The sequence below is a fragment of the Hemitrygon akajei genome, chromosome 12, assembly GCF_048418815.1.
Source record: "Hemitrygon akajei chromosome 12, sHemAka1.3, whole genome shotgun sequence".
In the NCBI taxonomy this organism is placed as follows: Eukaryota; Metazoa; Chordata; class Chondrichthyes; order Myliobatiformes; family Dasyatidae; genus Hemitrygon; species Hemitrygon akajei.
The window spans coordinates 77,730,686-77,758,182 of NC_133135.1; the positions used below are offsets into that span (position 1 = coordinate 77,730,686).

The window sequence follows — 27,497 nt, forward strand, 5'->3', positions numbered from 1 at the left end:
TTGTGGCCGGGCTCGCATTATCTGAAATCACCTCGCTAAGTATAAGTGTTCGAGAAAGTGAACCGCAATCCAATTTTAAAAAAAATTTGTAAAGAGAGCTGTCGACTCGTCCCGTCCCTGAGAATGTAACTTGAACCCCTGCAAAACTAAAATCCGTGTTCCTGCGTTGAAGTGCTTCTCTCTCCGCTTTTTCAGACTATTCCTCCGCAGCGTGCCGTGCCCGCCCTGCCTTATAACCGTGACTTCCCCCTGGGCCGGCTGTTGCGTGTGTGAGACACAGCCAGCAAAGTCAAGGCGAAGGACAGGCATTAGGTACGTGCTTTTCTTTCAATCTGAGGGGAAAGGGGTATTAATAACTAACAATCAGCTTTCATTGTTTCAAATAGAAGGCAGATTCTTTTAGGGATAAAGGGTGAGGCCAGAGTGAGTGAAACTGAATGGAAATACTGGTTAGCGTGAAACAAATTTATAAATGTTTGTAATCCCGATTGGTAATCGTCAGACTTCTGTCTAAAATTAAATGCTGAGTTTGATAGTAATCGGAAAATAATGCTTTTGCCTGATAAATCTCAGGTTGTTTCTATTCCTGGTGCACGCAATATGGAGTTGTGACTCCCAGGCTTTGTCAGTAGCCTTGGGATAATAATGATGCATTATTCCAGAACATACACACTGTCTCTTCTTGCGGCAGCAGAACAGTTTGTGTAGCGGTGAATACTGCAAGTTTTTAACACTTAACAGCCCCAGCCGTTGTCTGACACTAAGGTACTGCAGCACCCTCTTGTTAACTGCCGAGCGTTATATACACCAGAAACACAAAGGGTTTTGTAGATGTTGGACATTCAAAGCAACACACAAAATACTAGAGGAACTCAGCAGGTCAGGAGGCATCTAAGGAGGTGAATAAACGGCCACCTTTCGGGTGGAGACCCTACGTCGGGACTGCTGTACATCAGAGCTCTCCTATTTGTCTTTGTGTGCCTGGAGGTTATGACCACTGGGCGAATGAGGTGAAACTCGCTTTTAATGGTGTATTTCGGATCTTCGTAAGGCACGGAGAAAGAAGCTTTACAAGAGGTTGTGGAAGACTCGGTGGGATTGGAGATGTATGCAACAATACAGAATTAGTTAACAGATAATAAGCAGGAAGTTAGAACGAATGGATACATTTTGGGATTGGCAAGGTGTAACAATGAGAGGTGAGCAGAGAGTGCAGTTTGGGTTGGAGGAGGGTCAGAATTACGGTAGGTTTCATATGACGTGAAATTTGTTGCTATGTGGCGGCAGTACATTGCAATACATAATAATAGAATTATTGTGTGTATGTATATAAAAAGTAGTGAGGTAGTGTTCACGGGTTCAATATCAATTTAGAAATACAATGGCAGAGGGGAAGAAGCTGTTCCTGAATCACTGAGTGTCTGCCTTCTGGCACCTGTTACTCATGTCTGATGGTAGTGATGAAAGGGGGCGTGTCCTTAATGGATGCTGACTTTTTGAGACAGCATTCATTAAGATGTCGGGATGATAGGGAGGCTGGTGCCTGTGATGGAGCTGACTGAGTTGGCAGCTTTCTGCAGCTTCTAAATCCTCTGCCACACACTCACACTCAAGACGTTGATGCAGCCAGTTAGAATGCTCTCCATGGTACATCTATAGAAATTTGTGACATACCAAATCCCCCTCAAACTCCTAATAACCTATAACCACTCTTGTGCTGCCTTTGCAACTGCATTGACATGTTGGGCTCAGGATTAGATCCTCAGATGCTGACACCCAGAAACTTGAAATTGCTTTCTTTCCACTTCTGGCCCCTCTGAGGACTAGTGTGAGTTCCCTCGTCGTACCTTTTCTGAAGACCACAATCAGTCTGTCTGATGTTGAGTGCAAGGTTATTAGTGCGACACCACTCAACTAGTTGAACTATCTCACTCCTGTACATCTTCTCATCACCATCTGTAATTTTGCCAACAATAATTGCGTCATCAACAAATATATAGATGGCGTTTGAGCTATGCCTGGTCACACAGTCATGGATGTAGAGAGATTAGAGCAGTGGGCCAAGGACACATCCTTGAAGTGCACCAATGTTGATTATCAGCAAGGTGGAGATGTTATTTCTGATTTCACAAGGAAAAGCTACAGCTTCAGTTGTAGTATTTGCATTCTGATTCAGTGCGTTTAGATGATGGGGCACAGTTAAGTTTGCTGATGCCAACAGTGTTGTCTTGTGTCCCATAAAACTACTATTGGGGGGTGTGAAAACAATAAATATTGGAAGCACTCAATAGGTCAGGCAGCATCAGTGGAAAGGGAAGCAGAACTAATGTTCCAGATCAGGACTCTTCACCAGAACTGGGATATTTCCTTTTTATCTTTTTTTTTCCCCCATTCTGACGACAGATGAAGTTTAAAACTCCAAGTATCTGTTGAGAAATTTGCCTCTGAAGTAGCTGCAGTGGCACTCTTCCTCTGCTCCTGCAAGCTGAGCTGGCTTTAAATGTACTGGTCTGGCACTGAGACGCAAGCTGCCCATCTGGCACACATGCATGCACGGGCTTGTGGACGGATGCTTTGCGGAGTTTAGTTTTATGTCAGCTTCAGGGCTGAACTTGTGTTCCGATTTCCAACGCTTTACAGACTGTCCTGACGGCTGTGTTGTCACATCTGTTTTTAAGATGTTGCAGCCAGGTACATTCCTGATCTTTCCCAGTTTCTCTATTTAGTCACCTGAAAAGCAAACGTTCCCCGAGTTTGATTACTGGTACGAAAGTAATAAGAAAGGATCAGGTAAAATGGATTTAATCTCACTGAATCATGTCAGCCTCCAGGATAGACGTTGCAAACTTGTTTCCACTGGCAGGAGACTGTCTCGGGTTTGGATTGGTGTTTTAGGACTGCGGTAAGGGAACATTTCTCCGCACGAGCATTGTGAATCTTTAGAATTCACTGACTATAAGCCTGTTTGTATTCATTTGAAACTTAGGATGATAGATTGAGCATGAGGAATGGGTAGTAAATTGTTGAAGTTCAGCCATATCTTACAATGATGGAGCTGGATTGAGATGCCACTTGGCCTTCTCTTGCCTTTATTTCTTCTTGTTCATAATTTCCCTCCCTCCTCCCCCTGCAGTGCTTGTGCTATTTGCCTTGATTTCTCCCGTGATGTAGCAATCTCATTGAGAGATGCAGTACAGGAACAGGTCTTGGGGCCAACCAAAAGCATCATCCACGCCCCCTTCACATGAATTGTTCGTTAATTCAAGATTTTGTTGTCCCTACATTCTCACCAACTACCCCAGATTCTATCAGTCATTTAAATACCAGGGGCAATTTCCCAACTTACCATCCCACATGTCTTTGGGATGTGGGAAGAAGCTAGACCATACAGAGAAAGCCCATGCAGTTACAGGGAGAAAGTACAAACTTCACGCAGCCAGCTCCTGAGGTCAGGATCAAACCTGGATCCCTGGTTCTGTGAGACAGCAGTTTTACTAATTGGGCCACTGCTGACACACTGTTGTACTTTCCAAGCCTATGCATAATTTTAAAATCCATCAGTTTAATTTCCCTCCCTTCTGGTCTTGGAAAAGAAGCCAAGGTTTCCCAACCTTTTATTTTATGCCATGGATGCCTTCCATTAACCAACGGGACCATGGACCACATGTTGAGAACCACTGTGTTAAGCCTTTCCCAATGTCTGTTTCAAGTTATTTCTTTCAAATCAAGTGAAGACTCTGGATGCATCACAATTGGTTAACTCTAGACACAAGAGAAAATCTGCAGATGCTGGAAATCCGAGTGACATCGAACATGCTGGAGGAACTCAGCAGGCCAGGTAGCATCTATGCTGAGTTCCTCCAGCAGTTTGTGTGTGTTGCTTGGTTAATTCTAGATGTCAGGAGACTCCAGCATTTAAAAAAAATCACTGAAAATATTCGACAGGACAGACAGCATCTCTGGGGCATTTTATGTTGATCACCTTTAGTCAGAGCTGGGAAGAAGGGAGGGGTGGAGAGAACCAGAGGGGGAAGTCTCTGATAGGGTGGAAATAGAAAAGATGAAATGGTATGTGGTACAGTTGCAGGTGAAACTGGGTGGTACAGCTGGTTAATAACTAAGGCTGAAACTGGAAATGGAAATAAGATACTAATAAACAATTCTGTCATGGCAACTATTCTGACAGTTGACTGAGATGTTGTGATCAGCGATGTCAAACTGGTGCAAGGTTTATACAAATATAAAGCTCCACCCAATCTCCATGTGTGTCAGTGTGTCATTCGGGAGTCTTGAGTCAGTTACTTGGTCCATAATGAAAGCTCGGCTCAAGGTAGTCCTATCTATCTCCTATGAGTTGCAGAGTCACTGATACTTTAGACAATAAGTGCAGAAGTAGACCATTCGGCCCTTCGAGCCTGCACCGCCGTTCTGAGATCATGGCTGATCATCTACTATCAATACCCGGTTCCTGCCTTGTCCCCATATCCCTTGATTCCCCTATCCATAAGATACCTATCTAGCTCCTTCTTGAAAGCATCCAGAGAATTGGCCTCCACTGCCTTCCGAGGCAGTGCATTCCAGACCCCCACAACTCTCTGGGAGAAGAAGTTTTTCCTTAACTCTGTCCTAAATGACCTACCCCTTATTCTCAAACCATGCCCTCTGGTACTGGACTCTCCCAGCATCTGGAACATATTTCCTGCCTCTATCTTGTCCAATCCCTTAATAATCTTATAAGTTGCAATCAGATCCCCTCTCAATTTCCTTAATTCCAGCGTGTACAAGCCCAGTCTCTCTAACCTCTCTGCGTAAGACAGTCCGGACATCCCAGGAATTAACCTCGTGAATCTACGCTGCACTTCCTCTATAGCCAGGATGTCCTTCCTTAACCCTGGAGACCAAAACTGTACACAATACTCCAGGTGTGGTCTCACCAGGGCCCTGTACAAATGCAAGAGGATTTCCTTGCTCTTGTACTCAATTCCCTTTGTAATAAAGGCCAACATTCCATTAGCCTTCTTCACTGCCTGCTGCACTTGCTCATTCACCTTCAGTGACTGATGAACAAAGACTCCTAGATCTCTTTGGATAACCACTCATCTGAAATCTTTAATGACTGGTAATTTAACCTTGCAAGAGGTAAGTTGATATTGATTATGCTCGCAGAAGGAAAGTGGCATTGCATTTAGCTGGTTGTGCTGGGTGTTTGATGGGTGGTGAGCCAAAGGCCTGTTTCTGTGTTATCTGTCTCTGACTCGGAAAGCAAAATACTGCAGGTGTTGAAAGCTGAAGTAAAAACAGTGAAATGCTGGAAAGGGGCGACATCTATGGAGGGGGAAATAAACAATGATTCCAGTTGAATGTTTTTCATTTGTTTTAATGACACTTAATGTTGATATTTTACCCTCCATTAATGCTGTCTGACCTATTGAGTATTTCTAACAGTTTTGGCTTATCTGGTTTAACAGAATGTTATTGGAACTGTTAATAAATCTATTTATTTCCAGAGATTTAAATTTATTGATGTTTTGGTCTCATCCTTGTTTTCTTCTGATACCTTCATAATTCAGCTCTTCTTAAAATTGGCCTTCTCATCCACGATCTGTTGAAACTCCCTATTCAGTACTGTGCAAAGGTCTTGGGCACATTTATATAGCCAAGATGCTTAAGACTTTTGCACAATACAGGTGTCCCCCCGCTTTACGCCACTTCGCTTTTACAAAAGACCTACATCAGTAACCTGTTATCGCATTACAAAGAGGATTTTCACTTATACAAACATTTTTCCCATATAAATTAATGGTTCTTCACTTTACGCCATTTCGGCTTAAGAAAGGTTTCATAGGAACGCTCTACCTTTGTGAGTGGGGGGGGGGGGGTGGACACCTGTACTGTATTTGTCACCATCATGGAGCGGAGTGCAAGTTTGTAAATCTGGTAGGAGCGAAGGATGTTAGGAATGGTGAGGGTGGGGTGCCGGGGGGTGGGGGGGGGGGTGTGTGACAGGTGGCAGAGAGGGAGCTCCAGGAGCAGGAGGTGTGGCAGCGCAGATGTGCACACACCCAGCCCCAGCCCTGAGACACCAAGCGGGTCATTTGATTGCAAACAATTGGTTTATTGATTATTGCAGAATGTCGCTCTGGTGCTTCCTTTTCCCTCCCCTCAACCTTTCCCCTTTTCCAGAACCATGATTCCCCTCTATCGGTCCCCTTCCCAATTTCAGTCCGCAATAAAGACCCATACCAGAATCAGGTTTATCATGAAATTTATTTTTGTGGCAGGTAACAGTGCAATTCATAAAATTACAACTGTACTGTGCAGAAGTCTTAGGCCCTCTAGCTGTATATACTGTATGTGCTTCGGACTTTTGCACAGTACTGTACATACCTGACCTTTCTGACTTGTGTAGGTTATTTAAGGTGACATCTCAGAACTCCCCCTTGTTCCTCTCATCCTACACGATGTCTTTTGATCTTGCGTCTGCTGGGTTTGTCTCAAAAATATATTCTCCTCCAGTTCTTTTCACTTACAAAAGTATTTTCAAACTTGAAGCTATTCAGCTTTCCTTCATTCACTGAAATGCTTTGGTAGCCGAGTTGCTTTGTCATATCCAGGTTTTCTCTCCGTTCTGCTGCATCATCCCATCCTCATGTTTTCTCCTCAGGGTCCTCACTGCACTCCAGATGGTGCAGGCTGTTTTTGTGTCCAAAAGGATCAGCTGTCCATCCACTATTTATCTATAGAATTCTAGTAAAAGTGATTTTAGATGTGCCAAATTATCATCAAACAGAACTTGATACTAAACTGCATAATGGGCAGACGTTTGCTCTTAATAGACCATTTTTGCAGAGCGATGTGAAGAAGAGAGGGGGAGACTATTTTGACAGCAGAAGGGAACTGATCAAGTTTGAAGGCAAGGGATTGGCAGAGATTTGGAGGTTAGAGACTAGGAAAGAAGACGAGCTTGGAAGAAGTTTAACAATGAGGGTGATCATTTCAAAATGGTTGTGTTACCTAACAAGGCTGAAGTGATGATGACTCAGAGCTGGTTTGAGTTACCAATCAGCCAACAGAGTTTTGAATATCTGGGGATTATAGAACATGGGAGACAGATACATTGGGGTGGCCAAGTGTATGAATAGCAATGACATGGAAGAGTTTTTAATTTGAAAATAGGCCAAGGTGGAAGCAATGGCTAAATAACACCTGATTTGATGGCCATTTCATTTTAATTATTACTGACTGATATTTGGGAATTGCTAGCAAACATTAGCTCTCCTAATTGATCTTAGAAGGTGAAAGTACAATGTTTAAACTGTATATTTTAACCCCATCAATGATACTGCTTTTTAAAATTATCTTTCGGACCATTTCAAGAGAGTGGTTAAAGTTTAACCATTGGTGTTAAGTGATTTTTTAAAAATTAACTCCAGTGTTATAATATTCCTAGTGCCTCTTGTATCTTTGCTTGCTGATGTTCAGACCCTACTCTTGCATAGGCTCTGCTGTGTTTTAGCCCCAATTAAAAGCTAACTGCTGAGTTGAAGCTGTAATCAATCTTGCCCACCTGCGGTTGCATACATTTTCATGATTGCAAATTGGGTTAGTTACCGTAAATCTGAATCGGATCATAGCAGATCAGACTGCAGTAAATGGTCCCAATCCAGTAGTTTTCCTAGAGATGTCCAGAATCCTCTCACTGCAAGGGTTCCACACTTGGGTGAGCTGCTGTGCTCTAATCTGCTATTCATTTCATATAGTTTTAAAATGGCTGGTCCTAGTTTTTCCATATCTTTATCCCCCCCCAGTCTAGTTTCAGCATCAGTCTAGTTTCAGCATCAGTCTGGTTTCAGCATCAGTCTGATTCACATCTAGAAATTTATCTCCTCCACCCTGGAGTCCATGTTTGGTTCTGAGATTTATGGTGACCACCAGCTCTGTTCAGAAACCAGGCAGATTCTGCACATTCCCTGGCTCTTTACTTCTACTGAAGTAGTTGCGTTAGTGTATCATATCCATGCATTGCCTCCTAGACATGCCCACCTCCCCACTAGTGCCCAATCATAGTGTTTCATTGGTGTTCCAAGCCTTCCCTTTCTCACTTCAGATCCCCTGACATTTTATTGTTTTCTTCTGATCCATTAACTACCAGGGCATGTTAAATAATGTTAGAATTGATAAGACTGATAAACTTTGAAAATAAGAAGTAGGAGTAGGCCATATAGCCCTTTGTGCTTTCCAAATAACTGGAGCTGAGCTTTTACCTTTGCAACGCTCTCCATTCATTCCATCCCACAATATCCTTTCATTTTTTTCCCTGCAGATTCCATGCAGTGCTGCTTGGGAAGTATTTAATAGAGATTTGCAAAATGGTTTTTATTTTCAAACTTAAGATCAAGATGAGATTTTTTTTAAGTGACTGGACCCCTGTTTTCTGAAATAGTGAGCCTTTTTTTTCTGGTTAGTAACCAGGGAAAAGGCAGTGTCATATTGGCCATATCAAGCCTAAAGAGAATATTATGTGTTTAACCACATATTATCATAACCTGAGAGCAATACAGGCCCAGTTAACTCAGTCCCCCTTCACAGAATCTTTCTTCCTCCCAGGACATGATCCTGAGGGCTCAAAGCAGTTCCACTGTTCGTAAGACACAAGGTAGGAGTGTGGTGGATGAGTGTAGCTCAGCAACATTCAATGCCATCCAGGGCGAGGTATCCTGCTTGTCACCCCAAACACCACCCAAGGCATTACCTTTCTCCTCTACTGGCACACCATATCCTCTGTGTACCATTCATGAAATGTATTGTACCACAAGGGCAGCAGGTGCACCTGTGGGGTAGCCTCCAATCACACATTGGCCTGCTTGGAACTAAATATCTCCTCCTCCATTGCTGGGACTCCCTTTCCAACCACACTTGGAAATACCTTCAGGCGAATTGCAAGTGTTAAGTTCATCTGCAGTTAGAGGCAATCAGGGTGTTTAATAAATACCGATCCCACAAAAAGAGTTAAATCTTTAGACATATACTTAGATTTAGTGTAATGCAGTTGTGGTGTAGTCTCACCACTGCCCTATGTAGACAAATAAGAGCAGGGAAGACCATTGAACGCTTCGAGACTGCTTCACCATTTGACGTGATAATGGCTGATTTTCTCAAAACTGTATTTCTGCTCTCCTCATACCTCTGATACCTATTAATGTTTTGGAAATCTACCTATCTCCTTAAATATATTCAGAGGCAGCATTCACATCCCCATGGCAGAGAATTCTGCTTCCCCAAAGTGAAGATATTTGTCCTGGATGTCTTTCTCCGTACCCTGAGAGTGACCCCTGGTTATAGAAAACCCTGGCCAGGGGAAGTAGCGTTCTGGAATGCAGGCAACACCTGCCCCAACCACCTTATTCTGTCTTCTACCTCTTCCTTTCCAGTCTTGATTAAAGGTCTCAGCCCAAAACGTTGACTGGTTATTCCTCTCAATAGATGTTGCTTGATTTGCTGAGTTTCTCCTGCAGTTTGTGTGTATTGCTCAACGAAATCTCCTCCTGTAGATCTAAACTCCTGTAAAGACAAAGTCAAATTGAGCAAGTGTGTCTGTGACTTGTCTCCTTGTCTCCTCTCATTACTGACTTGTCAGTGGCTTGTTTCAAATGTTGTAGTGCAGAAGCAGAAACTTGCCACGCCTACACATCGTGCATTGAATTCAATCCTAGTGCAAAGTCCTGTCATAAGCCACTGATGCTGCCGCTCTAAGAACGAGGAAATTCCCCCGTATGTTCCTAGCATTTTCCCAGTAACTGTATATGTTGGTTTTCTGTTCCTTCGTCCAATGCAGGCTTATTGGTAAACCTAATGGAATATTTAAGATTGTGAGGTATTGCTAGGGTGGATAGTCAGAATAGATTTTTTCGTGGTGGAGGGATCAATAGACAATAGACAATAGGTGCAGAAGTAGACCATTCGGCCCTTCGAGCCTGCAACGCCATTTTGAGATCATGGCTGATCAACTACTATCAATACCCGGTTCCTGCCTTGTCTCCATATCCCTTGATTCCCCTATCCATAAGATACCTATCTAGCTCCTTCTTGAAAGCATCCAGAGAATTGGCCTCCACTACCTTCCGAGGCAGTGCATTCCAGACCCCCACAACTCTCTGGGAGAAGAAGTTTTTCCTTAACTCAGTCCTAAATGACCTACCCCTTATTCTCAAACCATGCCCTCTGGTACTGGACTCTCCCAGCATCTGGAACATATTTCCTGCCTCTATCTTGTCCAATCCCTTAATAATCTTATATGTTTCAATCAGATCCCCTCTCAATCTCCTTAATTCCAGCGTGTACAAGCCCAGTCTCTCTAACCTCTCTGCATAAGACAGTCCAGACATCCCAGGAATTAACCTCGTGAATCTATGCTGCACTTCCTCTACAGCCAGGATGTCCTTTCTTAACCCTGGAGACCAAAACTGTACACAATACTCCAGGTATGGTCTCACCAGGGCTCTGTACAAATGCAAGAGGATTTCCTTGCTCTTGTACTCAATTCCCTTTGTAATAAAGGCCAACATTCCATTAGCCTTCTTCACTGCCTGCTGCACTTGCTCATTCACCTTCAGTGACTGATGAACAAGGACTCCGAGATCTCTTTGTATTTCTCCCTTACCCAACTCTACACCGTTCAGATAATAATCAGCCTTCCTGTTCTTACTCCCAAAGTGGATAACCTCACACTTATTCACATTAAACGCCATCTGCCAAGTATCTGCCCACTCACCCAGCCTATCCAAGTCACCCTGAATTCTCCTAACATCCTCATCACATGTCACACTGCCACCCAGCTTAGTATCATCAGCAAATTTGCTGATGTTATTTTCTATGCCTTCATCCAAATCATTAACGTAAATGGTAAACAGCTGTGGTCCCAATACCGAGCCCTGTGGCACCCCACTAGTCACCACCTGCCATTCCGAGAAACACCCATTCACCGCTACCCTTTGCTTTCTATCTGCCAACCAGTTTTCTATCCATGTCAATGTCTTCCCCCTGATGCCCTGAGCTTTGATTTTACCCACCAATCTCCTATGTGGGACCTTATCAAATGCCTTCTGAAAATCGAGGTACACTACATCCACTGGATCTCCCCTGTCCAGCTTCCTGGTTACATCCTCGAAAAACTCCAACAGATTAGTCAAGCATGATTTACCCTTGGTAAATCCATGCTGGCTCGGCCCAATCCTATCACTGCTATCTAGATATGCCACTATTTCATCTTTAATAATGGACTCTAGCATCTTCCCCACCACCGATGTCAGACTGACAGGTCGATAGTTCTCTGTTTTCTCCCTCCCTCCTTTCTTAAAAAGTGGGATAACATTAGCCATTCTCCAATCTTCAGGAACTGATCCTGAATCTAAGGAACATTGGAAAATGATTACTAATGTATCTGCAATTTCCAGGGCCACCTCCTTTAGTACCCTAGGATGCAGACCATCTGGACCTGGGGATTTGTCAGCCTTCAGTCCCATCAGTCTTCACATCACCTTTTCCTTCCTAATGTCAATCTGTTTCATTTCCTCTGTTACCCTATGTCCTTGGCCCATCCATACATCTGGGAGATTGCTTGTGTCTTCCTTAGTGAAAACAGATCTAAAGTACTCATTAAATTCTTCTGCCATTTCTGTTTCCCATAACAATTTCACCCAATTCATTCTTCAAGGGCCCAACATTGTTCTTAACTATCTTCTTTCTCTTCACATACCTAAAAAAAGCTTTTGCTATCTTCCTTTATATTCCTGGCTAGCTTGTGTTTGTACCTCATTTTTTCTCCCCATATTGTCTTTTTAGTTAAGTTCTGTTGTTCCTTAAAAACTTCCCAATCATCTGTCCTCCCACTCACCTTAGCTCTGTCATACTTCCTTTTTTTTAATGCTATGCAATCTCTGACTTCCTTTGTCATCCACTGTGGCCCCTTTCCCCCCTTTGAATCCTTCCTTCTCTGTGGGATGAACTGATTTTGCACCTTGTGCATTATTCCCAAGAATACTTGTTCCACTGTCTTTTCTGCTAGGCTATCCATCCAGTCAACTTTGGCCAGCTCCTCCCTCATGGTGCCATAGTTTCCCCTGTTCAACTGCAACACTGACACCTCCGAGCTACCCTTATCCTTCTCAAATTGCAGATAAAAACTTATCATATTATGATCACTACCTCCTAATGGCTCCTTTACTGCAAGATCGCTTATCAAATCCTGTTCATTACATAACACTAAATCGAGAATAGTCTTGTCCCTGGTCGGCTCTCGTACAAGCTGTTCCAAGAATGCATCCTGTAGGCACTCTACAAACTCCCTATCCTGTGGTCCAGCACCAACCTTATTCTCCCAGTTCACCTGCATGTTGAAATCCCCCATAACTACTGCAACATTACCTTTGCCACATGCCAATGTTAACTCCCTATTCAACTTGCACCCAATATCCATGCTACTGTTTGGAGGCCTGTAGACAACACCCATTTGGGTCCTTTTGCCCTTACTGTTCCTCAGTTCTATCCACACAGACTCTACTTCTCCTGACCCTGTGTCCCCCCTTGCAAAGGACTGAATCTCATTCCTCACCAACAGGGCCACCCCACCCCCTCTGCCCACATTTCTGTCCCCACGATAGCACGTATACCCTTGTACATTCATTTCCTAGGTCTGATCTCCCTGCAGCCATGTCTCTGTTATCCCAACAACATCATAGTTACCCATTCGCACCTGGGCTTCAAGCTCATCCACCTTATTTCTGACACTTTGTGCATTCAGATATAGAATTTTTAGCCCATTTCTCCTCTCTCTGTTTGAATCGCTGCCTATTGTGCTTAACCCAGCTCCCCGAACTCCCATCGGGCTATACACCCCTAGAATTTTGTTGTCCTTCCTAAATTTACTCATTCTTTCAACACATTTAACTCCATGTTCCGTCAGACCATCCCTCTGTACATGAGTCCTCCTTATCACTTGTTCCGCCCCACCTTCCTCTACTACACACTTAATATTCCGGAACCGTGTAGTCTCCACCTGTCTTTTATTCTTCCTCTAGCTATCCTCTCTCACATTCTGGATCCTCGCTCCCTGCAAATTTAGTTTAAACCCCCCCAAGAAGCACTAGTAAACTTCCCTGCAAGAATGTTAGTACCGCTCCAGTTCAGGTGTAAACCGTCCCTTCAGAACAGATCCCACCTTCCCTGGAACAAAGCCCAATTATCTACAAACCTGAAGCCCTCCCTCCTGCACCATCCTCTCAGCCACGTATTAATCTTTATAATCTTTCTGTTCCTTGCCCCACTCGCACGTGGCACAGGTAGCAATCCTGAGACTGTTACCCTGGAGGTCCTGCTCTGCAGCTTCGCACCTAACACCCTGAACTCCCTACACAGGACCCCCTCACTCATCCTACCCACGTCGTTGGTCCCTACATGGACCTCAACATCTGGATTCTTGCCCTCCCTCTCGAGAATAACCTGCACCCGATCTGAGATGTCTCGGACCCCGGCACCAGGAAAGCAACATACCATCCGAGACTCCCGATCTTCCCCACAAAATCTCCTATCCGCCCCCCTGACTATACAATCCCCTATCAATACCGCTCTCTTCTCTTCCCTCCTCCCCTTCCTAGTCGAGGGTCCAACCTCAGTGCCAGAGACAGGACCACTACAACTTGTTCCTGGTAGGTCATCCCCACCAACAGTATCCGAAACGGTATACTTATTTTTGATGGGAACAGCCACAGGGGTGCTCTTCTCTCTCTGTCTGCTCCCCCTGCCTCTCTTGACTGTCACCCATTTGTCTACCTCCAGTCTTTTCGGTGTGACTACCTCCCGATAACTCTTATCTATTTCTGTCTCTGCCTCCCGAATGATCCGTAGTTCATCCAGCTCCTGCTCCAATTCCCTAACTCGGTCTGATAGGAGCTGCAGCTGGATGCACCTATTGCAGGTGTGGTCATCAGGGACAACTGTGTTGACCCTGACCTCCCACATACTGCATACGGAGCACACCACTGCTCTAACTGTCTCCCCCATTACCTGGGCACATGGGCATATGTTTAAGGTGAGAGGAAGGAATTTTAGAGGATTGGAGGGGAAAGTTTTTTGCTTTGAGTGTTTGAGATTTGCAAGGCATTGTCAGGGGTAATGGTGAAATAGGATACTATTACTACATTTAAGAGTCATTTAGACAGACACTTGAATAGGCAAGTCATAGATAAAATACAAGCAACAGAAATTCTGCAGATGCTGAAAATCCAGAGCAACACACACAAAATGCTGGAGGAACTCAGCAGGTCAGGCAGCATCTACAGAAGTAAATATACAGTTGACGTTTCAGGCCGAAAGTCCTCTTCAGGACTGAAAAGGAACAGAGAAGATACCAGAATTAGAAGGTAGGGGAAGGAGGATAGCTAGAAGCTATCTTCCTTCACCTCCACCTTTTTATTCTGGCATCTACCCCCTCCCTTTCCAGTCCTGAACAAGGCTCTTCTGTTAGCTCCTTGGGTGCTGATCCACGGGCCTATTACTTCAGGTCATTACTGTTGCAATCTTCCCTTTGCCCTTGCTGCAAAATAAATCATGGGCTCTTCCAAACCCTGTTCTCCTGTCTGATTTGCTCCTTGGCTACTTCCTTCCCATGCTCTCCAACATATACTGTCCCAGCATCCAGCGGGATATTCTTTACAAAGCTCTCCACTGTGTCCTCTATTCTTCCGATTCTGCTGTGTATTTTCGTCCCAGGCTCTCTCATCAGAGAGAATGTAGTGTACCACACTTGGTGCTCCCAAGGTGGTGTGCTCCAGGAAGGCATCACTGTACATTAGGTGATCGTCCTGCAGAGCACCTGCATTTAGTCTGAGTTTGTCATTTTCTGCCACTTGCTTCTCCATCATACTCCCACTGACCTGTGGTTTCCTGCACCGTTCTGGCACAGGAATGTGATATTGCTGTGATCACACAGAGAAGTTAGAAGTTTGAGAGGAGGGAAGGGTAGAGCTGGCAGCTCAACATTCCAGAGTATGTTGGGGAGGAAGCATTAAGAAGAGGGACGCCTCACGTCTTAATAAGCTGGTAAGGAAGGTGGGCTCTGTCGTGGGCAAAGTACTGGAGAGTTTAACATCGGTAGCTGAGCGAAGGGCGCTGAGTAGGCTACGGTCAATTATGGATAACTCTGAACATCCTCTACATAGCACCATCCAGAGACAGAGAAGCAGTTTCAGTGACAGGTTACTATCGATGCAATGCTCCTCAGACAGGATGAAGAGGTCAATACTCCCCAATGCCATTAGGCTTTACAATTCTACCGCCAGGACTTAAGAACTTTTTAAAAGCTATTATTAATGCTTTTTGAGACGGTGATTTAGATGCATATCATATTTTTTTACTGAGTTAAGTATTGTATGTAATTAGTTTTGCTACAACAAGTGTATGGGACATTGGAAAAAAGTTGAATTTCCCCATGGGGATGAATAAAGTATCTATCTATCTATCTATCAGAGTATAAAATCCTGAAGTGCAATGGGGAGATGGCACTACAGTATTGATTAAGCAATTCATTACTGTGGTGATGAGGGAGGACATCCAAAGAGGCTATTCTAATGTGACCACGTGGGTGGAGCTTAGAAACCAAAGGGCAATCTCTGTGCTGTTGGTACACTGCAGAGCTCCCAACTGTCAGTAGGAAATAGAGGAGCAGATCTGTAGTCAAATCAGAGGAATGCAAGAGCAATAAGATTCTGGCAGCTTTTTAGCTTTCCAGATATTAACTAGGCTTTCCTTGGTATGAAACTTATCGATGGGGAGGTGTTATTAATGCACGTCCTGGAGAACTTCATGAGCCAGTATGTGGATAGTTGCCTCAGAGGCGTTTGTACAGAGCTCAGATTCTGGGAACGCAGCTGGACGTGGGAGAGCATTTTGGAGATGGTGACCATGACGCTTAAGTTTCAAGTTAGTTGTAGAAAGAGTCTGGAAGATGCTATCCTGAATTGGTGAGAAGGTGATCTCAATATCTTGAGGTAGGACCTAGCAGAAGTTGATTTGGAAGTGGCCAATGTTAAAGTAGGTCAACATCAGACAAGTGGGAGTTATTCAAAAGTGAAATAATAAATGGTCACAGCCAATATGTTCCCATAAGCATGGAAGGTGTAGGCAAGAACTCTTTATGCCAAGGGATAATGTGGGAAAAATCCACATATGCTGGGAAATCTAAAGCGAACAGGAAAAGTGCTGGAAATACTCAGCAGAACCCCCCCCCCCCCCCCCATCTGGTTTCTCAATGGTCCATGAAGAAAACCTCACTATTTTAATCTTTTTGCACAATACCTTTCTTTTTTTATGTATTATTGTAACTTTTAGTCTTTTTAATTTATTATGTGTTGTATATTGCCACAAAACATCTCACAACAGATCCCAGATTAGGAAAGCTCATTCTGAATCAGTTTAGACTGTATGAGTAAGATGGGAGGCCAAGTCAACATTCTGGGCTCCATTAGAACTTGGAAGACAAGAAGCTAGTTAAGCTGCAGGAAGGGAGTGGAAGGAGGAGGGGTTCCTCTGACAGGATAAAAAGCAAAGTGATCTCAGGGATAAGTTATAAAGGGGTTATCAGATGAATGGGGGTGATTATACAATTACAACGTAGACAAAAGAACACGGGAGTTGTGAAATGCAGAGCAGAAAGACAGGCCCAGCAGGTCAGGCTGGACAGGTGCTTCACACCCAGAGGGAGGCGGGGGAAAAGCAAACTGAGGTAATCTCACGGATGGCTGATACAGAATGAGAATTGAAGTTATCTGAATCGGAATCAAGTCTAATATCACCTGCATATGTCGTGAGATTTGGCTTTGCGGAAGCAGTACAATGCAATATATAACAATGGGAAGAAAAGTGAATTACAGTAAATATATATATAAATATATATAGGTAGTGGAAAAAAATAAAAATTTATAAAGTAGTGAGGTAGTGTTCATGGGTTCAATGCCCATTCTGAAATTCAGGTAACTCAATGTTGATTTCAGGAGGGTGTAGCATTCCCAGATGAAATAAAGTGCTGAGGGTGCAAGTGACTGCAGATTTTATTTTCTATTTTATTTTTATTTTGAGATGAAGCACAGTAGCAGGTCCTTCTGACCCAATAAGCCTGAACTGTCCAATAACACCCATGTGCCTAATCAACCTACTAACCCACACGTCTTTTGAATGTGGGAAGGAACTGGAGCAGGTGCTGAGTTTTCTCCAGTGTTCTGTGTTTCAGAGAGCCCAGGTCCTCAGGCACTGATGAGATGCTTCCCACACTGTTGTGGTTGGCAAGGGAGATGATTACTAGGACCCTGACAAGAGATTTTAAATCTTTGCTGGCCACAGTTGAGATACCAGATAAGTGGAGAACAGCAAATGTGGTATCTTTATTGAAGAAGGGCAGTGGAGATAACTAAATGGCAGTGAGTTTCACATCAATAGTAGGAACGCTAATAGAAAATATTTGAGATGCAGAAATAATCTACGCGTGAAAAGCAGGTTTAATGAGTTCGTCAGAATGGTTTTATTTAGATAGATAGATAGATAGATACTTTATTCATCCCCATGGGGAAATTCAACTTTTTTCCAATGTCCCATACACTATTTGAAGGAGATCTTGCCTGACCTATTAGATATATTTTAAGAAGTAACAAAATGTATCTATGAGGGTGGTGTAGATGATCTGATCTACATGGGAGACCAGTCCAAATAGTTGCCCATAGGACCCAGGGCAAGTGGGACCCTATGTAGGACTGGTAATACGAAGCAGGATTGATGGAGAGTTGTTTTGTGATTGGAAGCCTGTTGTCAGTGAGATAGTCTAGACATCGGTGCCAGGACCCTGTCTGTTATTGTGCATTAACAATTTAGCTATGCACATTGGATGTAATACGTAAGCTTGCAGGGTAGGGCAGATGCAATGAATGGATGGACCTGGGAAAACTTAGAACGGAGGTTCATTGGCGTACAAGTCCAAAGATCCCTGAAGGTGACAGCTCACCTGGGTAAGGTGATGAAATGGGCACGTGGGATGATTGCCTTTATTAGCCAGGACATAGCATAGAAGAACAGGGAGGTTATGGTACTACTTCATAAAAGTTGGTTAGGTCCCAGCTGGAATACTATGGACAGTTCCGGTCACCATATTTTGCTCCAAGGCAAATAAACTCAGTCTACTCTTTTGAAAGATTAGCTGTATTGGTTATGTATGCATCGAAACATAGTGAAACGCAGTATTTTGCATTAACGACCTGTCTGAGACTACGCTGGGGGCAGCTTGCAAGTGTCACCATGCTTCCTGCACCAACATAGCATGCCCTCAACTTACTTCTTTGGAATGTGGGAGGAAAGCTGAGCACCCAGAGGAGACGACGCGGTCACGGGGAGAGCGTTCAAGCTCCTTACAGACGGCAGCGGGAATTGAACCCCAGTCACTGGCGCTGTAAAGTGTTATGCTGCCACTGTGCTACTGTGTGGCCCAATTCGGGTCTATTCTGTTCATTTTCCTCAAGTGAAACACTATATCGTAGCGAATCTTCTCTACACTCAGTGCAATCACGTGCTTTCCATAATGTGGCAACCAGACCTGTACATAGTACTCCAGCTGTGATCTGATTGAAGTCATTAAGATTTGCATGGTTTCATAGAAACTGTTTTCACAAACAAGAGGATCCAAAGGTGGTTGCTAATCAATCCAAGTAAGAATTAGTAAGCTATTTGCAGAGAGAGTATCTGATTAGCAAGTGAGCTCGCTATTATTGGGGTTAATCAGCATAAATACTTATTGCTTTTACAGAGTCTGGTTAAGCTTGGGCTTTCATTAGAAAGGCTGAAGATTCTGATGACAGCACAAGCGATGGCTATTTGTGCTGTAGATGTATAATATCAAAATGGTGCTTTTCCATTTTCTACCTTGGGTACTAAACTGTGTGTGATAACTAACATCCAATCCTGGCTCGTCAGGCTCTGAGCCTAAGTTGTCAGTTACGACTTCAGTTTCATCCACAGCACCCATTGCTGTTGTCTGTAAATTCAGGAAGAGTTTTCAGAAGTTTTCTTCACTCCCCTACGAAGTGGAGTTGTCGGAGAAGACAAGAGTGGGGGAGGTAAAGGATTGATCACAGTGATGTGATCTGTAAATTGAGAAGCAGGTTGCCAGTTCAACAGCCATATATAAACTTTAGAAATCTACCTAATTTACAAATGATTTGATGTGTGTTTCATAAATCTGGTCTGTTTTTAAGGAGATTTTTCTTCCTCTGTGCTCTATTACATTTTAAGCTGCTGTCTGCACTTTAGCATTTCCTGATAATGTCAGTGTGCAATGTAAACTTCACAACCAGGTCGAAGGTTGCCTCATAACTTTAATGACAACTTGGTAGTTAAACATTGGCTCACACTCAAACATTCTAATGCAGGCTGTCTACTTTTATGGCCAGTGTGTATCAGAAATAAGTATGTGAAGGAATTTGTGATTTTTTTCTTTCTTCTTTGTAAGCTGGAACTTGAGTTAGTAAGCAAAACGGTACATTTTGCTGGGAGATCCCTTTTCCTGTGGGTTGAGATTTTGTGCATGCAGTGTTGCAATTTTGGTCTGGTAAGCAGTAGGTGTATCTGGAGTGATCGCACAGTTAATCATTACATCAGGTGTGTAACACACAGACATAATTTGCTTTCCAGTTATGGGTTTTGTCAGCTCTTCCTAAATTGTTGATTGGCCTGAGTGATACACACTCCAGGTTCTCAATTGCATTTCTTGTTACATGGTGATATGTTTTAATAATTCATCCACATTAACTTAATAGAATGTGGTTCCTTTCTTAACTACTTCCCCAGACTGCTGCTCCTTTGCTTCTCACTGACTGTTGCGGACAGTCATTCCTTGGGGAAAGAAGAATGAATACTTGTCCCATTCTCTAGACTTGCCTGTAGTCACTGTTTTAGGAAGGAAATGTAACTCAGAATTTGGATGCAGAAAGATCGTATCTCTCTAGAGGTTCTGGGAAATCCGAGGGAGGAATTGGTGAGGGGATGGATGCCAGAAGACTCGAGGCTGTGGCTACTGCTAGGGTGTAAATAAGAAACTGTTCTGTTTCATTATATTCATCACAGGAACAAATTCACTACTTTTACATTTTTCTATGCTTTTAGAACCCAAAAGATGGTGGTGCTATCGAAAGAATATGGGTGCGTGGTACTGACCGGCGCGGCCAGCTTTGCCATGGTCTCCTTCCTCGCTTATAAAGTCGCAGCTGCTCGTAAGAAGTACAATGTGGAAGTAAGTTCATGCCAGAAAGGCCAATGCGTGCCTTCAACCACTGGGCCACTCATAAGATGAGCCAGTTATGTACCTAATTGTTTTCATCTATTGCGAACAATCATTAAGATGTCAGGATCCAGGGAATTTACAACACTTACATAACCTTGCTTAACTTGTGGAAATTGCTGGAGTTGTGCCATTCATAGTTTGCCTATTAACTGCGCTGTTTGTATGTTTGGCCAGTTACTCATTTCCTTATCTCAGTCCTCTCTCCCGGCCTTCGCTCCAAAGTAAATTCAGTGCTGGTTCCATTTTTGTGTTGGGATGCTATTTTCGGAACAATGTGTGACACGGAGCCAGCAACGTGTAATTGCAAACTGTTACTGTCCTCAAGTTGAAGAACTCTTTGTTTAAATCTACCTCTAGTAATTGACAAGTTAAATGAGATGGCAACTTCTTAAAAGAAACAAGGCAGGAATAAGCAGAATGTTGTCTCCCTTTCCATCAGATTTCAAAATCAGTGACTGGTGTACTGACCCCACATGATAGTAATACCCCTACTAGTCCTGTCCTTAAATGGCACCCCAAAAATGCAGATTTTCAAAATGATCCCTTATAGTTTCAAATATATATTAGTATGTTTATATGTCACCATTTGCAATATACACCATTTCATTTACTCTATATCAATGTGAAATCCTTCATATACAATGCTTGTGGGTAACTACATATGCACCATCCCTCTCTTTTCTCCACCCCCCCTACCCCAACTGTGCACTGGCATCAGGGCCTCAAACCCTGGCTGTTGCCACATCAATGCATCCCTCAGCATGTAGTCCCAACCCTTGGAATGTGCCGGTCTACGGAATTCAGTCATGGACACCTCCTTCACATTGGAAAGCCTCCAAGACTCAATGTCCTTCACTGAGCTTTCAGGAACAGCTGGTCTTTGATTCTGTTCTTGTTCCCAGCTGATGCTCTAGTCTTGAAGTTCATTCCAAACTGCCCTGCTAACATTGCACTTTTCGGCAGTTCAGCCCAATGAACAACAGTGTCACATGGGGCCTATTTCTTCCCCAAGTTGGAAATGTTGAGAGCAATTGCAGGAATTTTGCTGGTTTTTCAAGGATGCTCACAACTATCGGTCCCTGTGGAGCAGCAGTGCAGTGGAGAAGAGAGCATGTCTCTGAGTTTTACTGAAAAATGGTATGCTTTAGAGTTTAAACTTGGAAGCTGGAGATTTGAAAGTGAAAACATTAGGATTGGCTAATATATTTATAAAGGTTTTGTGGATTTTTATTGTTGCTTCCAGATTACTGGGCACAAGAGTGAATTGTTAATAGTGGTTTGAATGTGTTCATTATTACTGGTGGTAAAGATGCCCACTACCGTAGGTCCAGTGAAGCTGCTACCAATTTGTGATTTGCAGTGAGTCATTTTAAAGAACTTAACATATTTTGTAAAGCAGACAGAAATGATAGGAGGTTCAAAATGTGGGATGATGTCACCTGCAAGATTTGCCATTTATTTTGAGTGAGTCTTCCCTTGCTGTATACAACGGGTGTCTGGTTCAGTATGAAGATTGTTACTCAGCTGATACGATTCCCTTATCCTCACCCGAGTGGGCACACTTGATTAATGCTATGGGTTGTCCAGGTTTTCTAGTTTGTTAATGATTTTGTGATAATGTGGCCTGGGCAATTTGTTTGAGTACGATAGTCCAATAGATCCTATTAACGATCTGCTGTCCAGATGCATCTGCTCTGCACAAGAGAAGTATGTTGTCCACTCAGCACATTTCTGCAGGCCATGTGACATCCCATTTGAAAATAATTTTGATGTTTCCAGTTTAAAAACATAAGCTGTGTGAGTGTTACATCTAAATGCAATAGATGTTGCAACCCATGTTACAGGTGGAGATCTGCAGGTGTGGTTTAGATCCCCAGGTCTAGGTCTGATGAGCTCCAGACTGTCTTTAATCACTTAGACTAGATAATCCTGCACACACAAAGATTGCAACAGGATTATCAGTTTCTAATCATTTGTAATTCTCTTTAATATCTCCAGTACCCTATAATGTACAGTGATAATTCGGAGGATGGACACATGTTCAACTGTATTCAACGTGCTCACCAAAATACGTAAGTGGTATCAAAAACTTATTTATTCATTGACAATAATTTGCATTATATTCCACCAAAATTATTTTGAAAAAAAATGTGATTCCTGTTCAGTTCAAATAATGACAAAGGTGAATTATAGAATTGGCCTTCTGATTTCAAATTCTGGTCTTTTAATCACTTTTAAATTCATAATAGGTTTAATTCAAGTGCTATACCTGCCTCAACATCTCCTCCCTCACTACCATTCAGGGCCCCAAACAGACCTCCTAGGGTCTGTCATGATCATCTACTGTATCCTATCGTATCCAGTGTGGCCTCTACATCAGTGAGACTCGATGTAGATTCGGGCACTGCTTTATCAAGCACCTCTGGTCTACCTGCCACAAATGTGGGATTTCCTGGTGGCCACCCACTTCAGTTCCCCTTCCCATTCTGACATGTCCATCCATGGCCTCCTGTATGACATGAACATTGATTTTGCTAACTTATCTCCTTCTGTTCCCATTCCCTATTCTAGCTCCCCGCTTGCCCTTCTCACCTGCCCATCACTTTCCTCTGGTGCCCCCTTCTCTTTTGCTCCACAATCCTCTCTAATCATCTTCTTCCTCCTCCAGGCCTGTACTTTGTCCACCCATCACCTCCCAGCTTCTAAATTCATCAGTGCCCTCACCCATCACCTCCAGCTTTTACTCCTTTTCCTCCCCCCACCACCCTATCCTGGCTTCACTCCCCTTCCTTTCTAGTCCCGATAAAGGACTCTGGCCCAAAATACCAACTGTTTATTCCTCCCTAACCCAAGTTCCTCCAGCATTTTGTGTGTATTGCCTGGGATTTCCAGTATCTGCAGAATCTCTTGTTTATAATTCAAGTAACTTGTTCTTGTGGACCACAATTCTGTCGAACTAGGGGTACAGACTGCCTTGTAGTAACAATACACTTTTAGTTGCATTTATCTAGAACTCTTAAGTGGAAGAACATTTGAGGGGTAGCATTTTACCCTTTCTGACATATGAGAATTTGAGGATGGAGGAGGGGAAATGGTTATTATTCCCAAATGATGAAGGTTTCAGGGGTGAAATACTCATCAGCTCGGGCTGTTAATGGTTTGAACCAATCACTTTTCAATCAGAATCAGTGAGGGTTCTATCGGTTAACATGGTGCTTGGGAGTGGAACATGACCTTGCCCAACTGCATGAGGTGAAAATCTATATCTGGGGCCAAGCTGAACAGCAAGGTAATATCACAAACGAGAAGACCTGCAGATGCTGGAAATCAGCACAATGTACACGAAAGGCTGGAGGAACTCAGCAGGCCAGGCAGCAAAGATGGAAAAGAGTTAAACAGTCAATGTTTCGGGCCGAGACCCTTCATCAGGACTGAGTAAGAAGATGAGGCAAGAGGAAGTAGTAGTACAAGGTAGAGGATAGGTGAAACCAGAAGAGGGAGAGGGGTGAAGTAAAGAGCTGGGAAGCTAAAGGGTTAGAGTTAAAGAGGTAAAGGGTTAGAGAAGGGGGAATCTGACGGGAGAGGACAGAAGGCCATGAAGAAAGGGAGGGGGAGGAGCACCAGAGGGAGGTGATGGGCAGGTAAGATGGGGGGGGGGGGGGGGGGGGAGATGCAGGGAGGGCAATTACCAGAAGTTCAAGAGATCAATGTTCATGCCATCAGGCTGCAGGCTACCCAGATGGAAAATAAAGCGTTGCTTCTCTAACCTGAGTGTGGCCTCATTGTGGCAGTAGAGGAGGGCATGGACTGACATATTGGAATGAGAAATAGAATTGAAATGGTGGCCACTGGGTGATCCCGCGTTTTCTGGCTTGGGGCTCGGCGAGGCAGTCTCCTAATCTGTGTCCTGTGCTACCAATATACCGGGAGCACCGAACACAGTAGATGATCCCAACAGACTCAGGTGAAGTCACCTCACCTGGAAGGACTGGGGCCCCAAATATAGTGAGGGAGGAGTAGGGCAGATGTGGCTCTTGTTCCGCTTGCAAGGATAAGTACCAGGAGGGTGATCAGTGGGGAGCAATCCCTGCGGAAAGTGGCGGGAAGAGGGAAAATGCCAGATTACAAGGCAGTCCATCTTGTTCCTGATTGCTATCATTGCCTAAAAATAATTTTTTTATTTTAACCAAAATCTAAAATGATTTTTTAAAATCTGTTTTAGATTAGAGACTTATCCACCATTCCTCTTCTTTTTGGCAACTGGTGGAATTCGGTACCCAGTAAGTAATGTTTAACATTTTGACTGAAGCTTGTGGCAAATGCCCTGTTTAATTATAAACATAATGAGATTGCAGTTACTAGTATTGTTGAAAATGTAGCTTTTAAGATTTAAGCTCTATTAAATAACTGTTTCCTTTCTGTTGTCATTTAGATCTTAATCTTTTGTAACTGGGAAAATTTAAGTTCGCTTTTAAATTGGCAATCACTCCTCTAACACTGTAAGCATGCTAAAAGACTTGAGCTTGTCAGCATGAAAAGATGTTGACGACTCGATTATCTAATCCAGTGTTAGCATCAGACAGGAGACATAATACTCCCTCAAAGTCTGAACAACACACGAAGGCCTCCTTGCAGGCTTGACTCTATTCCTTAACCAGTTGGGGCTTGAATGACCTTCCATTAATTGTTGAAATGTGGAGCTGGTTTCACAAGTTTTCTTTGAAAGTTGGGGAAACTGAGGGAAGATTTAAATTGTCTCTAGAACTGTGGCTCGGGCGTGATTTATTTCCTTTTGTACATAAGGTGATAAATAGGGTTGCAGATTTAAGTTACGTAGTTGAATTACAAAAGAACTGAAGAAGAAGAATTATCCCAAAAGACTAATTGACGGAGTGTTCTGAATCTCCATGTCTAACTGTTGGAGTTGGTATCAGTCACCACAATGAAGGGAGCTGGATGAACTCCTGAAGCCTTGACTACATTTAAGCCATTTTCAATCTATTAATCAGGCTAGATCTGGCCCTGTGGTTATAAAGTCACTTGCCTAATACAATGGTGCATCCCCTTTCCCATTTTTAAGTGAAAGAAAAGGGATGTTGTGTAGTGGGTAGGAATTACAGAAGACATTATTTATTCCTATTATAACTCATTCCCTTCGCTGACCTACCTGGTGCCAACAATCTCGCTCACATTTTATTAGGGATGCAATAAGACACTTAAGAATAAAGCATACTTCAGATTGACGTAAAATGCCTGATGTTGAAAGTGGATTCTAACATTGTCTCAGTCAAGGCCTTTACATCCAGAAAATGATGAAATGTTGGTGCAAAACACATTTGCAAGTTGCAATTCACTCACAAAAACTGACTTTTTAAAAAATATCACAGCATATATAAGATGAGGATTGTTACTTGTCAGATCTATTCATTGGGGAAAATATTCCCTCGAGGGCTGTTACGTCCAAGAGTTTTCCAATCCTTCCTCCTCTGCAGACTTATTTGCCAAAATTTTTCCTGAATAGATTCTGAAGTTCCAGTCTCATCTCAGTGACTAAAGTGTATCCACATCGATTGCTGCTCTACGCTAGTACAGGAAGTAGTGATATTTAACTATGAATTTGAGTGAACAAAGCTATTCAAACCATTATTTTTAATCTTTTCAATTGGTTTCAACTACTTTTACACCATTTGAGTTTCTTATGGATGTTCCCACGTCAATCTTTAAATTGCATTTACCATCATTGGACAAGTTTGTCACATTGTAAGACTCAAATTATTCTTCAAATTAAATTGCCTTTAGTTTGAGGATTCAAAAGTTCCTTCATACTTTTGAATCAAATAAATTAACATTTGTTATACTGGTTTTGAAATTTATCATTTGAACAAAATAGCAGCTGAATTTGCCTTTGAAATCAATTTAATTTGTTATGGTATGTTTTAAAATTTAATGCCTTCTTCCCTAATACATTTTAAAAGCTTCACACAATTGGTTATCGTGCAACTTTTAAGGTAATAGATGTAAAAATTGAATTTCATTTTAAACCAAGTGATAGCTCCTAAATACATATCCATACTCATAATGCAAAAACCAATTTCCTTCTTGCAAGAGTACACCAAAAGCAGAACATGGCTTCTGGCTTTTAAAAAAAATCTTGGAAGATACCAGGAGCCACTTGGCATAGATCTCCCAATTTCTCTTCTCTCCACCCCTCCCCCTATAAAACACCTCTAGAAAATCTTACAGTAAGTGATTGAAAGCCAACAGTCAAATAAGCACAAACGGTATTATATTGTGTTGGCCTTAATTTAGTTCTAGACTGCCACAAGTCCTACCAAGTGTGCCATAATAACAGTACCTTTTGTTTTCAGCATCTAGCTAGTGCACTTGGAGGAATTTGGATAATTGGAAGAGTTGTTTATGCATATGGCTATTACACTGGGGGTGAGTGCTTTAACATACACACTTTGTAAAATAAACTGCTTTGTTTCAATGTGATTAAAGATAAAAAAAAATCATAGAACTTTAAGGTCTGAGGACAAGATAAGATTTTGCTTATTCTGGTTTTGTAGTAATAAGCGTGGTATTTTTTAATAAATCACTACTTCATGAAAGATTTCACATTTTTAAACCGTAAACAAATTGAAATGAGTGTCAAATTCAGATAGATGGCAAGTTGATCTTATCTTTCCTTGGGCCTGGCTATAATATTAAGCCAAAGCTACAGAATCCATTCAAAGTTGTACTCCAACTTAACATTAGGCAAAAGTAACTTGTTTGTACTGGACTTCAGAAAACATTTCACCAAAGTAATGGCTTTAGCAATTTAACATTTAATCTCTTCTTTCCTTCATGTAGATCCTAGCAAGAGAATTCGTGGTGGATTTAGTTCGTTTGCTCTCCTGGGACTGATGGGGGTTTCGATATCATTTGGGTTTCGTCAGCTGGGGTGGTGGTGCCCACACTAGGATTTGTGGCAGATATTAATCCTGAATAAACCCGTGAAAGGTGAATACTTGATTTGCAGAACGTATAGTTCCAACTATATTAACTCTTCACAGCAATCCATTTGCTTCTAATGTTTGTATATTGAACCTTTTATAAAGAGCTAATGAAGTTACCACAT

The 27,497-nt window shown here is 42.7% G+C and overlaps 1 protein-coding gene across 3 annotated transcripts; it reads left to right on the top strand.

Annotated features, from left to right (window-relative positions):
* Nucleotides 1–202: 202 nt before the first annotated feature.
* On the top strand, nt 203–27,491 carry mgst3a (microsomal glutathione S-transferase 3a). Of its 3 annotated transcripts, none has more exons than XM_073063551.1 (6): nt 203–312; nt 20,197–20,323; nt 22,373–22,446; nt 24,597–24,654; nt 26,743–26,815; nt 27,230–27,491. In XM_073063551.1, the coding sequence occupies exons 2-6, from the start codon at nt 20,207–20,209 to the stop codon at nt 27,337–27,339; spliced, it is 432 nt and encodes a 143-aa protein (XP_072919652.1). In that variant the 5' UTR covers nt 203–312; nt 20,197–20,206; the 3' UTR covers nt 27,340–27,491. The 3 variants fall into 3 exon arrangements, with proteins under 3 accessions (XP_072919652.1, XP_072919651.1, XP_072919653.1); XM_073063550.1 differs by lacking the exon at nt 203–312 and adding an exon at nt 19,901–20,117; XM_073063552.1 differs by lacking the exon at nt 203–312 and adding an exon at nt 19,901–20,068.
* Nucleotides 27,492–27,497: the final 6 nt, after the last annotated feature.